Genomic DNA, 14,260 nt, shown 5'->3' with positions numbered 1-14,260 from the left:
TTTTTGGGCCACACCCGGCTGTGCTCAGGCTTTACTCTTGGCTATAGTAGGAGGATCAAAAATTGTGCAAGGATCTAACTGCATCTGCCACAAAGCAAGTGCCCTGCACACTGCTGTTGCTCCGACCCCACTGAAATCCCTACATTTTTGTTCTTTTGGGCCATACCTTGCGGTGCTGAGGGCTTACTCCTGACTATGCTCAGCGGTAACTCCTGTAGGATTCAGGGGACCACAGGGGTTGCTGGAGATCAAACCTGGGTTAGCCAGGAAAGCACTCTACCTGCTGAACTACTCCCATGAAATCAACTTTTAAAGGACACAATAAATAATAGAAAGCAGACCTAAGTTTCCTTTTTTCACATTTAATAGTTGTTTCCCTTAGCTCTGTGTAAATTGCTTCAACCAAAACTCCAAGACTAATTTCTGGGTAGGTAAGTCCTTGTCAGTCTAAGATTTGTTTCAAAGTTAATATTTACTGTATTAAGCCCGGTTAAAAAAAATATTCTCAAGGTGAGACAAAATTCTCCTGCTTAAAGTGCTACCCTCAGCTCTTATCTGGCTTCAAATTTTATCAAGGTTGAAAATCAATGAGTTGCAAGACTTTGTACCAGCTTTCCTAGTTCAAAGGACTAAATAATTTACATGATTTCCCGAAATAAGATAATGGTTTAAATCTGCTGATGGCCTTGGGCTCAGCAACTACATCAGCAGAGATTCTCCTTTCCATTATCTTTTAGCCTACCCTAAAACTTTCTGTTGTAGTTTGGGTGCTTGGACTGTTTCCATCTGTTCTCTGGAGTTGCTCCTCCCCCAAAAGTTTTGAGAAATCTGTCTACCAAATCAATAATTTAGTCAATCACAAAAACTATCTGCTGCTCTTAGGTGTCATAAAAAGGTGTTTACAAAACATGCTTTTTGTTGTGTTTGTGTAAAACATCAATTTTCTTATGTGTTCAGAATCATAGACTTCTTTATTCTGATCTTAAATTCATATCAGGGGTTACTCCTGGCTAAGTGCTCAGAAATCGCTCCTGGCTTGAAGGACCATATGGGACGCTGGGGATCGAACCAAAGTCCGTCCTAGGCTAGCACGTTCAAGGCAGACAAGCCTTAAGCCCTGAGCCACCACTCGGGCCCCTCATACAGGTTTTCTATAAAACAAAAATGTAATACTGAAATATAACTTCCAAATTTTTTACTATATTTTCAGTCATTCTAGAATAATTTAACCTGTATCACACTGTTTTATGTAACAAGAATGAAATAGAGCTGAAGCAAAAATGCTATTTCATTCAATGCTTTTTGATTATTGGCTGCTAGCTAGTAAAGTTCTTTTCTCTTAATCTGTTTTAACATCCTAGTTTCTAAATATTCTGAAATTCTACTACTGCACTTAACACACATTTGCCTTCCTAGTTAACTGCATTTTGTTGTTGCTGTTTTGGGGCCATACCCAGCAGTATTCAGGGATTACTCCTGGCTCCACTCAAAGGGACCATATAAGATGCTGGGGATCCAAACCAGTGTTTACCAAACCAGTGTTGCATGCAAGGCAACACTACCACTGTGCTATCACTCTAGCCCATGAACTGCATTCTTAAGTATTTGTTGTGGTGCACTTATTTAGGGAATATTCTAAAATAAAGGAGCAAAGCCATGTGTATTAGATTTTATTAAATTAATATTTTATTACATCTATATAAAAATTATCTTTATGACCAAGAAAACTTTGTTCTTCCTAAATCCAAAAAGAAAAATAAAATATTTCCCTTTTAAAATAGTACAAATTTACTTTCTTAGCTTTTGGGTCACATCCCATGATGCTCAGGGATCACACTCCTGCAGTGCTTGGGGGAATCACAAATGCAACCTGAGCAGGGTCACACAACCTGAGCAGGTACACAAGGCAAGAGCCTTAGCAGCTGTAGTCTCTGCAGCCTCCAAATGTTAAAATTTTATACTTTCTTGCACACCTCAATTAAAGAATCTTTAGCAGAAATAATCTGTTTTAAGTCCCAAAAATGTCGTGTTCTTAGCATTTGCCTTCTAGACACATATAGAATTAATCCAAGTCATATAGCAGAGAATTCTGAAAACTGAATGCGCAATTAGTCACATGATCCTTAATAATTTGCACACTACCGTCCTGAAGATTGGTTTCTTTAATGGTTTCAGAACCAGCTACATTGAGAACTCTAGTTTTATTGGGTGTTGAAGGTGGTTGATCTCCATCTAAGTTTTTCTCTTCGGTTACTTCTGTTTCTTTCAAACTATCTTTATCCTCCTCTGAGCAAATAGTACATACTTCTTGTATATATTCAGGCTTCATTTCTGATTGAGGCTGCTGAGACTTTCCTGAGGGTATTTGAGAACCATTAGTAGACTCTTGTTGCAAGCATACAACTGAACTACAATCTTCTGTTTCTGGTGCTTTAACAGCAGAGGATGAATCAGAATCACTTTTTGAGGTAGTAGAAGTTATATTTTCTTTTTCTGTCAGATGACTTCCTTCACTGACTCTTTCTTCTTTTTCATGAAGCAGATCAGAGTTACTATTTTCTTGGAACTGTATCAAGAGAAATAACAATTCTTTGATATAAATATAAAAGCAAATGGAAGGACTCATGGAACTAAGGTGGGTTATTGGAGGTTTGGTATTCTTTTATTTTGAGGCCACAGCCAACAATGCTGGGAGCTACTCCCCATTGGGGCTCCAGGGATCACTCTAGCCAAGCACTCTTGTGCTCCAGTATGCAAAGCTAAACTTTAGCCTTTTTTTTTTTTTAATTTAATGGGGGATGGGGGGGTTTGTCACACCTGGCTGTGCTCAGGGGTTAATTCTGGCACTGTGCTCAGGAATTGCTGGCAGGCTTGGGGAACCAGATGGGATGCCAGGAATCAAAATGGGGTCCATCAAAGGATGACCGCATACAAGGCTATTGCTCCGGCCCAACTTTAGCCTTTATAGCCATTTCCTCATAACGTTTGTTTCTCAGATATGAGGGATACCTTTGCAGACCTACAGACTGCTTCCAAGCTTCTGTTTTCAAAAATTGCCCAACAAATGCTGTTTTAACAATGCAAAGTATACAAACCTAGAAATTCTGATGAAACCCTTCCAGATGACTCATTATAAAATAATCCAAACTCTGCATATGGCCTACAAAAATTAAATCTTTTTAATGGGAATATTGTTTTATTTTGGTTTTGGGTCACATCCAGTGGTGCTCAGGGTTTACTCCTGGTTCTGCGCTCAGAAATCATCCTGGCAGGCCAGGGAACCATATAGGATACTGTGGATCAAACCTGGTCAGCAACATGCAAGGCAAACACCCTACCTGCTGTGATACCGCTTTAGCCCCAATCATGGGAATTTTTTTGTTTTTGTTTTTTTCAGGCCATACCCCTTTGATGCTCAGGGGTTACTCCTGGCTAAGTCCTCAGAAATTGCCCCTGGCTTGGGGGGACCATATGGGATGCAAGGGGATAGAACCAACCCGGTCCTTTCCTTGGCTAGCGCTTGCAAGACATCTTACCTCTAGCGCCACCTCATGGGAATTTTTTAATTTCTGTGACTCTCAGAGCCACTACCCCACTCCAATCAAAATATTATATATCAATATGTAATATCAAAATAAAATTGTGCTATTACTAAATTTTTATGCACAATGCTGAATTTTGTGTACAAAATTAAGATAGGAGAAAGAAATAAAGGTATTATGGTGATTGCCTTGCATGTGACTACCCCCCCATCTGATCTATGGCACTGCATAGTCTCCAGAGGACTTCCCAGAGTATGATCTGAAAACAGCCATGAGTAAGCATAAAAGCACTGCTAGGTATGGCCCCAAGCCCAAAATAATTAAAATAGATAAACAGGGTTCATCTAGAAAGAACATATACCGTATTTTTCGGCGTATAAAACGACCCACTAATATTGCAGTTAAAACATAAGTTTAGGCCTACATTCACTGTATCAGACAGAACGTTCCTGTGCTGCAACTGTATGTACCAAAGTAAGCCAATCACAACAAGCCAAGTTTCAAAGGTTATACTGTAATAGACTTCCTCTCTGACTCTGGCCAATCTGAGCAGGCTTTTTACAGTGTAGATTCGGATCCAGAACATTGTCTAATTTGCATGCATAAAAAGCCTGCTTGGATTGGCTGAGTTAGAGAGGCTGTCCGAGCAGCCTTGTGGTGATTGGTGCAGGATCGAGTTGGAAAATTCGTTTTGTGGCCATATTCAGACAATTTTCGTTTAGTCGCATATTGAAACATTTTTCGGGATATACTCGGCATATAAGACGACCCCGATTTTTGGTTGACTTTTTTTGTTTCAAAAGTCGTCTTATATGCCGGAAAATACGGTACTTTGGATGATATGCTTTCTAAGGTTTAAAAACCTCATTTGTGGGGCCGGGCGGTGGCGCAAGAGGTAAGGTGCCTGCCTTGCCTGCGCTAGCCTTGGATGGACCACAGTTCGATCCCCCGGCATCCCATATGGTCCCCCAAGCCAGGAGCAACTTCTGAGCGCATAGCCAGGAGTAACCCCTGAGCGTTACCGGGTGTGGCCCAAAAAAACAAAAACAAAAAAAAAAAAAAAAGGGGGCCGGCGAGGTGGCGCTAGAGGTAAGGTGTCTGCCTTGCAAGCGCTAGCCAAGGAAAGAACCACGGTTCGATCCCCCGGTGTCCCATATGGTCCCCCCAAGCCAGGGGCAATTTCTGAGCACATAGCCAGGAGTAACCCCTGAGCATCTAACGGGTGTGGCCAAAACAAAACAAAAAACAAAAAAAAACAAAAAAAAAAAACCTCATTTGTTTGGGGTGGAGAGATAGCATGGAGGTAGGGTGTTTGCCTTTCATGCAGGAGGTCATCTGTTCTAATCCCGGTGTCCCATATGTGCTGCCAGGAGGAATTTCTGAGCCTGGAGCTAGGAATAACCCCTGAGTACTGCCGGGTGTAACCCAAAAACCACAAAAAAAAAAAAAAAAACAAAAAGACCTCATTTGTTTCATTGTCTCATTTCCCAAATGTTCCTTTCTAACTAGACAGTAGAGATAATTACAATGTTAATCTGCAAAACTTTGGTACAAAGATTTTAGCTATTTGATGAGCTTTAATCATGTCCTAAAAAATCATTAATCTGAAAACTCATCTGAATCCTTACCTCTGCATGAATTTGAATTTTGCTATCAGTAATCTGAAGAACTTCAATTAATGGTGGGGTTAGAAGTTTGGTCTGTTTAGATGGAGTGCTCGTGACTTCTTCAAGAAACACATCAACATTGTCTTCATTAATAAACAGCCTTTCCTAAAATAAAAAAGGAAAAAATATTTTGCCTTATAAAACATTCCTAACACAGTTGCATCTAAAAGCATACAATTTTTCAGGTAGTTCATGACTATACTTTTTAAAATACTATTTTATTTATATTTCTTAGGAGGGATGGGACTTCAGCTTCACTCAGGAGTTCCTGGTTGTATGCTAAGGAGTTTACACCTACCGTACAATCTTTCCAGCCAAAAAGTTATTTTTCTAATGGAATCATTTTTTTATATAAGAATAAAACATACACATCTCCAGACTGTACCCTCAAAGGTTGTGTATAAGTATATATAAAACGATCGACCTTAAAAAAAAAAAAAAAAAAAAGAATAAAACTGACTTTTATGTATTGACTTTGAAGCTAGCTACTTTGCTGGACTGATTTGTTTGGTTTTGTTTTTTGTTTTTTGTTTTTTTTTTTTTGCGGTTTTTGGGTCACACCCAGCAGTGCTCAGGGGGTTATTCCTGGCTCCATGCTCAGAAATTGCTCCTGGCAGGCACGGGGGACCATATGGGACGCTGGGATTCGAACCGATGACCTTCTGCATGAAAGGCAAGCGCCTTACCTCCATGCTATCTCTCCAGCCCCGTTTTTTGTTTTTTAAATAAAATCTTTAAGCACCATAATTACAAGCATGATTGTAGTTGGGTTTCAGTCATAAATAGAACAGCCAAAGGTTATTTTCTTAAAGGAATTTTTCCACCCCAAAAAGATTTAAGAATCATTTCTTTCATGGCCAGGTTTTAAGATGGCAAATAATTTTTACATGCATATAGGGTAAATTTATTTATTTATTTATTTATTTATTTATTTATTTATTTATTTATTTTGGTTTTTGGGCCATATCTGGCGGTGCTCAGGGGCTACTCCTGGCTGTCTGCTCAGAAATAGCTCCTGACAGGCATGGGGGACCATATGGGACACCGGGATTCGAACCAACCACCTTGGGTCCTGGATCGGCTGCTTGCAAGGCAAATGCCGCTGTGCTGTGCTATCTCTCCAGGCCCGGTAAATTTATTTTCAACCACACAGTTCTTAAGTAGGAAAACAAACTCAGAGTCAGATTTGAATCTAGTGTTTTCTAGAAAAAATAATTTGTAGGAAGGTCAAGTTGCCTTGCATGTAGCAGTCCTGGGTTTGACCATGAGATCAATCTTGGGAATCCTATATATATGCCACTTGTGATCCCTTAACAGAAAGCCAGGAGTAAAGCCTGAATGCCATTTCATGTGGCAACAAATGTTACACCCCCTCAAAAACAAAACAAAAACCACCAAACCTGATTCTTGATTATACGGTGCTATTGATATTGTTTTGTTTTGTTTTTGTTTTTGAGGAGGTCGTACCTGGTGATGCGCAGATCTCATTCCTGATTCTGTAATAAGGAATTACTCCTAGCAGTGCTCAGGGGACCATATAGAAATGCCAGGGATTGAACTTCTTTTTTTTTTTTTTTTTTTTTTTTTTGGGATTGAACTTCTTTCGGTTAAGTACAAGGCAAGGACACTACCCACTGTCCTATTGTCCTGGCCTCTGATGTTCCTTTTTTTTTTTTTTTTTGGTCTTTTGGGCCACACCCGGTGGTGCTCAAGGGTTACTCCTGGCTGTCTGCTCAGAAGTAGCTCCTGGCAAGCATGAGGGACCATATGGGACACCAGGATTCGAACCAACCACCTTTGGTCCTGGACCAGCTGCTTGCAAGGCAAATGCCGCTGTGCTATCTCTCCAGGCCCTGATGTTCCTTTTTTTAATTCTAAATTTTTTGGGTCACACTAGGCAGTGCTCAGGTCTTATTCCTGGCTCTGAGTTCAGGGATACTTTGAGTAGTGTTTGGAAAATAATATAGGGTATTGGCGATTCAACCCTAGTTGACAAGCATCCTACCTGTTGTACTATTTTTTGCAACCCCTTAAAGCAGTATTTAAACATGTAAAGAGTCAGTGTCCTGGGGCCGGGCGGTGGCGCTAGAGGTAAGGTGCCTGCCTTGCCTGCGCTAGCCTTGGATGGACCGCGGTTCGATCCCCCGGTGTCCCATATGGTCCCCCTCGCCAGGAGCGACTTCTGAGCGCATAGCCAGGAGTAACCCCTGAGCGTCACCGGGTGTGGCCCAAAAACCAAAAAAAAAAAAAAAAGAGTCAGTGTCCTATTTCATATTCTGACAAATATTGGCTTCACCATTTTGATATTATTTTAGGATATCTGGGAGGCCAAAGGTGCTAGAGGCTACTCCCGGGTTTCTGTAGTTTAGTCTTTAGTCAGCACTAGGAAAAATACAAAGGATGGGGTAAACCTATCTTCTAATTCTTTTTTTTTTTTTTTTTTTTGGTTTTTGGGCCACACCCTGTGATGCTCAGGGGTTACTCCTGGCTATGCGCTCAGAAGTTGCTCCTGGCTTCTTGGGGGACCATATGGGACGCCGGGGGATCGAACCGTGGTCCGTCCTAGGCTAGCACAGGCACCTTACCTCCAGCGCCACCGCCCGGCCCCTTTTTTTTTTGGTTTTTGGGCCACACCCGGTGACGCTCAGGGGTTACTCCTGGCTATGCGCTCAGAAGTCGCTCCTGGCTTGGGGGACCATATGGGGCGCCGGGGGATCTAACCGCGGTCCGTCTCCTAGGCTAGCGCAGGTAAGGCAGGCACCTTACCTCGAGCGCCACCGCCCGGCCCCTATCTTCTAATTCTAATAACTGATTTCACTATAGAAGATATTGAAATTCGGGCCCGGAGAGATAGCACAGCGGTGTTTGTCTTGCAAGCAGCGGGTCCAGGACCAAAGGTGGTTGGTTCGAATCCCGGTGTCCCATATGGTCCCCCGTGCCTGCCAGGAGCTATTTCTGAGCAGACAGCCAGGAGTAAACCCCTGAGCAATGCCGGGTGTGGGCCCCCCCCCCAAAAAAAAAGATATTGAAATTCAGTGATCTTAAACCCTAGAAAAGTTCTCAATACATTTTCAAGGCTGATAAAATGAATATATTTCTAGTTGCTTATACATAAGCATTAATTCTAAAACTGTGATGACTATAGCCTTCCCCTCCCTCTCCCTCTCCCCCTCGCCTCTCCCATTTTTGGGGGGCTATACCAGTGACCCTGAGGGGTTACTCCTGGCTATGCGCTCAGAAATCGCTCCTGGCTTGAGGGACCATATGGGACAAGATTGAACTGCGTGATCTGTCCTAGGTCAGCTGCATGTAAGGCAAATACCCTATGGCTGCGCCACCATTCTGGCCCCCTGTAACTGATATTTCTTTTTTGGGAGGGGGGGCCACACCCGGCGGTGCTCAGGGGTTACTCCTGGCTGTCTGCTCAGAAATAACTCCTGGAAGGCACGGGGGACCATATGGGACACCGGGATTCGAACCAACCACCTTTGGTCCTGGATCGGCTGCTTGCAGAGCAAACACCGCTGTGCTATCTCTCCGGGCCCTGTAACTATTTCTAAGAATTCAACCCTTGGAGCTGATAGCATGGAGATAAGGCATTTGCTTTGCACGCAGAAGGACGGTGTTCCGAATCCCGGCATCCCATATGGTCCCCCGAGCCTGCCAGGAGCGATTTCTGAGCGCTGCCAGGTAGTGTGATCCAAAAACCAAAAAAAAAAAAAAAAAAAAGAATTCAACCCTTGGGGGGAAAACTGGAATGAATATTGTTGGGCCTGAGAGAGTACTGCTGGTAGGGCTCTTGTCTTGCACTACCAAACGGGGTTCGATCCTCGGCATTATGATGATCCTCTGAGCACTAGGAATAATCCTGGAAAATAACCCTAGAGAGCATCGACAGGTGTGGCTCCAAAACCAACAAAATTATCTATTGTTCATTTGTGTTTAAAAAGTTACTTCCAGGGGCCGTGCAAAAGTACAGTGGGTAGTGCACTTGCCTAGCACATGGCCACCTTAGGACCTTAGGATTTCAACCCTTGGCATACCAGTAGGTTCCCGGCCTTTTTGCACCACCAGGAGTAATTTTTGAACGCAGAGTCAGGAATACCCATGACAACTACCTCGTGTGGTCCCTAAAAAAAAAAAAATTCTTAAAAATGAAGAGATTATGGTATAAAAGAAAGAAGACAACCGGGTTTCAACGGTCTGAATATCCAGGAACCCATGGAGTAGCAGGAGCAGTAGGTAATACAGCACGAGCTTTGGATGCGGCCGGCCCGGTTGGATCCCTGATTTCCCATATGATCTCTTGAGCCTGCCAGAAATGGTACCTGAGTACAGAGTCAGGAGTGATGCCAGGTATGGCCTCAAAACCAAAAAATTAAAAACAAAAAACAAAAAACTAAAGGACTCAAAACTCGGGTCAATTCGGAAGACTTAAAACTCATGCACTGGAGGTGGTAAGTTCGAGTCTTTTTATTTTCATTTCGCTCAATCTATGCAACTACTTCGGTCTGGGGTATCAACTTCAAGTCCTTAGGAAATAAATTACAGCGGAGAGAGTGCTTTGTTGGAAACAAACGGAGGCGGCGGTGCCTGTTTAACGACTGGAATCTTCATTCGGAATAGTAAGATTTGGAACAGAACTCCTAAGTTACCTGCAGAGAATCGTCGTCTACACCGCAGTACCACTCTCTCCAGAGCCCGTAGCTCCCCGGAGACTTGGCTAATCCGATCACCGCGTTGTTCGGAGAGACGTCCACGACGGGCTCCCGGGGGCTCAACCGGTTCTCCGGGGCAAACTGCAGCGAGAAGGCGTAGGGCGCGGAGGCGTCTTCCGTGGAGAAGCGGACCCGGTAGCAGAGCGGGCTCAGGTTGCCCTGGAGACTCTGCGGCCGGATGCGGGGCACGCGCACGAGCAGGGTCAGGGTCTCCGCATCCTGAGCACAGTGCAGAGGCGGGCACAAAGCCTCCTCCCCACTGCCAGCCCCGGGGCCGCCCATGGCTCCATCCAACGGGGCCGCGCGCGCCTCCGAAGCCAGACCTCCGCACATGCCTCCGGTAGGCTCCCCGGATGAAAAGCACCGGAAAACCCCAGCTTCGGGCGGCGCTGCCGCTACCGGACTCCCCGAAGGGGAAACGAACGCTTCGTCGGTCTCCAAGGCGGCGGCGGCGGGACTCGAGTCTCCTCTCGCGAGACTTCCGGCCTCGCGCATCTCTTCGTTACCGGCGGGCGCGTTGTCTGTTACGTCATTTCCTGCCTCCGCTCCGTCACTTCCGGCGGGTTCTTTTTCCGGCTCCAAAGTGGATACCAGTCGCGCGGCTTCCGCCGCCACCGGTAGGGTGATGATGAGCTGCCGCCGGGCTTTATTGAACTGCGCTCGACCGCGGCTGTCGTCCACCGGGTAGGGGAGCTTGAGCCGCAGCCGGTAGTCGGGTCTCCTCGAGTCGAGGCTCAGCAGCTTGCCCGTCACTTCCAGGGCCGCCTGCTCGGCCGAGCGAAGCAGCGGCAGCTCGATGGTCACCACCAGCTCCTGGGGCACGGGGCTCGGGGCCGAATCCCGGGAGCAGCGGTAGTCCTGGAGGTCCACGTGGTGACGCTGCACCACCTCGTAGCGGGGCTCGGTGGGCGCCGGGGCCGACCCGGAGAAGTGTGCACGGGGCTCCGGAGCCGCCGCCTCCGCGGAGCTCCGGGCGGCGATCTCGGGATAGGGGTATGGGAACTGCAGGAGCGGACTCCCGGGCTCCTCCTCGGGCCGGGCCGGGGCGCCGCCGGGCAGGGGCGAGCGCAGCACGGCCGCCTCCGGGGTGCCCTTGTACTTGGTGCCCTTCAGGGTCTTGACGTTCCTGCGGTCCAGCCGGACCTGGAACTGCCGCTCCACCGCGTCCAGCGCCGTGGCGTCCAGCATCCGGAGGAAGCCGTCGTGCCGCCGGGCCAGCTCGAGCGCGTCGGGGTGGAAGACCACGTCGTAGACGGTGTAGCGCGCGCCGCCGCCCCCCGCGTACTCGCGGCCCGGGGCCAGGCTGTAGGGCAGGGACCACCGGCTGCCCCCCGAGCCCGGCCGGCCGCGGGGCTCGCCCACCAGCGCGTTGCTGCACACGTTGACGAAGCAGCGCCGCGCCCCGTCCAGGCTGGTGCGCAGCGCGTGGCCCGGCTGCGGGTGCACGAATCGCACCTGCACCCCGCGCTCGCGCTCCAGGGCCGCGATCTCCGCCTCGTAGCGCCGCCGGTTCTCCGGGTCCGTGAGCTCCCGGCTGTACTCGGAGAACAGGCGCCTGAACTCGGGGTCCCGGAAGGCCGACGTGAGGCGCCGCACCTCCTCGCCGCTCAGGTCCAGGTCGTCCAGCGGGGAAGGGGACGGGGAAGCGGAGGCTCTCCTGGCCATGCTGCCTGGCCTACTTGCTGCCCGCCTTCACCCCACTCCCCGGCCGAACGAAGGAGGTCAGTTGGGGGACCTGCGCTTGGCCGAGCAGAGGAGGGTGAAGAAGATGGACTCCCAGTAAACCGCCTCCGAGCGGCCCTGGTTGCCATGGTGACCCCTAGGCCTGCTGGGAGGCGGGGCTGGACCGGGGAGTTGTGGGAATTTGGGGGACCATGGGCCTACTTAGCTCTATACCTGGCCTTCCTCTCCACTCTCCTGCAGCGGTTTTTGCAGAACAGAAGGTGGGCCTGCCCTCCACACTTGGGGCCTGCTCTCTCTCTTACACACACACACACACACACCCCACACACACACACACACACACACACACACACACACACACACACACACACACACACACACACCCTCGTAATTAGATAATTACAACCAGGTTTGGCGCCTGTTCTCTCTCTCTCTCTCTCTCTCTCTCTCTCTCTCTCTCTCTCTCTCTCTCTCTCTCTCTCTCAGCTAATTACAACCAGGGTTTGTTTTGTTTTTCACTTTTGTGAAGTTAAAAAAACGTTTCTTGCAACCTGAGTGATAGCACAGGAGTAGGGCCTTTGCCTTGCACGTAGCAGACCCAGGAAAGACCTGGGTTCTATTCCCCCCGCATCCCATATGGTCCCTCGAGCCTGCCAGGAGCGATTTCTGAGCGCAGAGCCAGGAGTAACTCCTGAGCATTGCCAGGTGTGGCCCAGAAACCAAAAGAAAAAGAAGGTTCTTGTTTTGTTTTTGGTTTGAGGCCATATATCTGAAAGCAGGATAACTCACCAAATACATGGCTGAAATATGTCTCATGAAATAATATAGCAAAATTTTTTACTCTGCCGTGACCCATTTAATCCATCAATCAGCTCAGTTCTAGGTGTAATTTTTTTTTTTTTTTTTTTTTTTTGGTTTTTGGGCCACACCCGGTGACGCTCAGGGGTTACTCCTGGCTATGCGCTCAGAAGTCGCTCCTGGCTTGGGGGACCATATGGGACGCCGGGGGATCGAACCGCGGTCCGTCCTAGGCTAGCGCAGGTAAGGCAGGCACCTTACCTTTAGCGCCACCGCCCGGCCCTCTAGGTGTAATTTTAGGAATGTTGAGAATTTCTATCCAGAAAGTGAAAGTGATACACACCTCAGTCCAATAAGTCAGCTGAACTCTGATTAACCAGATGTGTAACATCATTTAACTATCCTGTGCCTGTTTTCATAAAGGACAGTTAATTTCCCTCTGAATAATAAGCCTTAGCACAGTACACATTTAGTGCCTATTGTCCAGGCTCTTTATAGTTAAGATTACCCCTATTTTGAACTCTGTACCTCTAACAATTTTCATTCATATTCTTTTGTTTTTGGATCACGCCTGGCTTCGCTAGGGTAACTCCTGGTTCTACACTCAGAAATTGCTCCTGGCAGGCTTGGGATCATATAAGATGCTGGGGACCAAACCTAGATCATTCATGTGCAAGGCAAGATGCCCTAGCCACTGTGCTATAGTCATGGCCCCTCATTCATATTCTTTTTAGGTTTCATTTTAGTGCCATTACCAAAGGTAGTTAATTGGGTTAAGTGATTACATACATAGTCAACAGCAAATCATGCTACTTCAAAGTAAAAGAAAAGAGAACATGCAGCTATATTTTCCCATGAAACTTTATATGTATACCATCATGATATAATACCAAATGTTAATAAAAATATAAACTTTAAAAAAGTTTACCATAATTTTATTATAATTTAATATACATAATTACATAAAACAAATGAAAAATAGGTGAAATTTGTTTCTTCAGATGATCCTTACTAATTCAAAAACCTTGAAGTTTACTGTAAAAGAAAATACTCATATAAGTAAATATTTTAGAAATCTGTTATGTGTTTAATAGTTTTAATTTTAAAAATAGATGAGTACATGCACATTTTTCCAAAATTAAAAGGGGACACTGAAAAATAGGCCAGTCACATTCTGGTCTCCAAAAGCAACTTAGTATCTTTATGGAGTTGATATAATCCATATTTAAGCATGGAGGGTGTATGCTTTAATTGCTCATGGTTTATTTTGGGAGGATTTGAGGGGAGCTTGGAGATTACTAGCTCTGTGTTGGGGGTCACTGTTGGTGGTACTCAGGGGACCATATAGTTCCAGGATTGAACTGGGCGGGCAGCAAACACAGAAGGCTCTGCATTTAATCCCTGGCATGGCAGAGTTCCTGAGCCCTTTCACAAGTGACCCCTGAGCATCATCAGATCTAGCCCCAAACAAACCAAAAAAAAAAAAAAATCACATTATTAGTGGGAACTGACATAGGTGGTAAGGCCCACTCAGAAAAAGTTTCCCTAAATACATATAAATTTGTAAAACAAAAAATAACCACATCGAAGTCTTGTCTAGACACTCCCATTGACCACAAAGGCATTATAAAACCTCAACATCCACAGGCATCTTATTTGCAACAAAATAACACTATTCAGGGAAAGCTGCTTCTGCTGTTTCTGTGGCACACTTACCTATCTTCTACTGTCTTATTAGAAGGATAAAAAACTTTGAATGAAAATCCACTTCTTGGAAATGAGCCCTTTAGGGAGGAAAAAAAATGAATGTAAATGAAGACTCAAAGTTTTATAAAATGTTATTTTTAAATGT

At 45.9% G+C, this 14,260-nt stretch overlaps 2 protein-coding genes across 5 annotated transcripts in view; both read right to left on the bottom strand.

The window, feature by feature from the left end:
• Positions 1–1,903: 1,903 nt before the first annotated feature.
• Positions 1,904–11,592, bottom strand: DNAAF2 (dynein axonemal assembly factor 2). The gene is made up of 3 exons (XM_049767143.1): positions 9,865–11,592; positions 5,171–5,314; positions 1,904–2,566 (listed from the first exon to the last, which is right to left on the bottom strand). Exons 1-3 carry the CDS (start codon positions 11,590–11,592, stop codon positions 2,063–2,065), a joined length of 2,376 nt encoding a protein of 791 aa, XP_049623100.1. The 3' UTR covers positions 1,904–2,062.
• Positions 11,593–13,424: 1,832 nt separating this feature from the next.
• POLE2 (DNA polymerase epsilon 2, accessory subunit) overlaps positions 13,425–14,260 on the bottom strand; it is a 37,681-nt gene continuing 36,845 nt past the window's right edge. For all 4 annotated transcript variants that reach the window (XM_049767344.1, XM_049767351.1, XM_049767355.1 and 1 more), the window contains 2 exons: positions 14,125–14,192; positions 13,425–13,443 (listed from right to left, as the gene is read on the bottom strand). In XM_049767344.1, coding sequence (XP_049623301.1) covers positions 13,425–13,443; positions 14,125–14,192 — 87 coding nt within the window. The remainder of the gene's footprint in view (positions 13,444–14,124; positions 14,193–14,260) is intronic.

The sequence above is a fragment of the Suncus etruscus genome, chromosome 2, assembly GCF_024139225.1.
Source record: "Suncus etruscus isolate mSunEtr1 chromosome 2, mSunEtr1.pri.cur, whole genome shotgun sequence".
Taxonomy (NCBI): domain Eukaryota; kingdom Metazoa; phylum Chordata; class Mammalia; order Eulipotyphla; family Soricidae; genus Suncus; species Suncus etruscus.
Note: the sequence above shows the minus strand (reverse complement) of the source record. Positions and strands in the feature narration are given on the sequence as shown.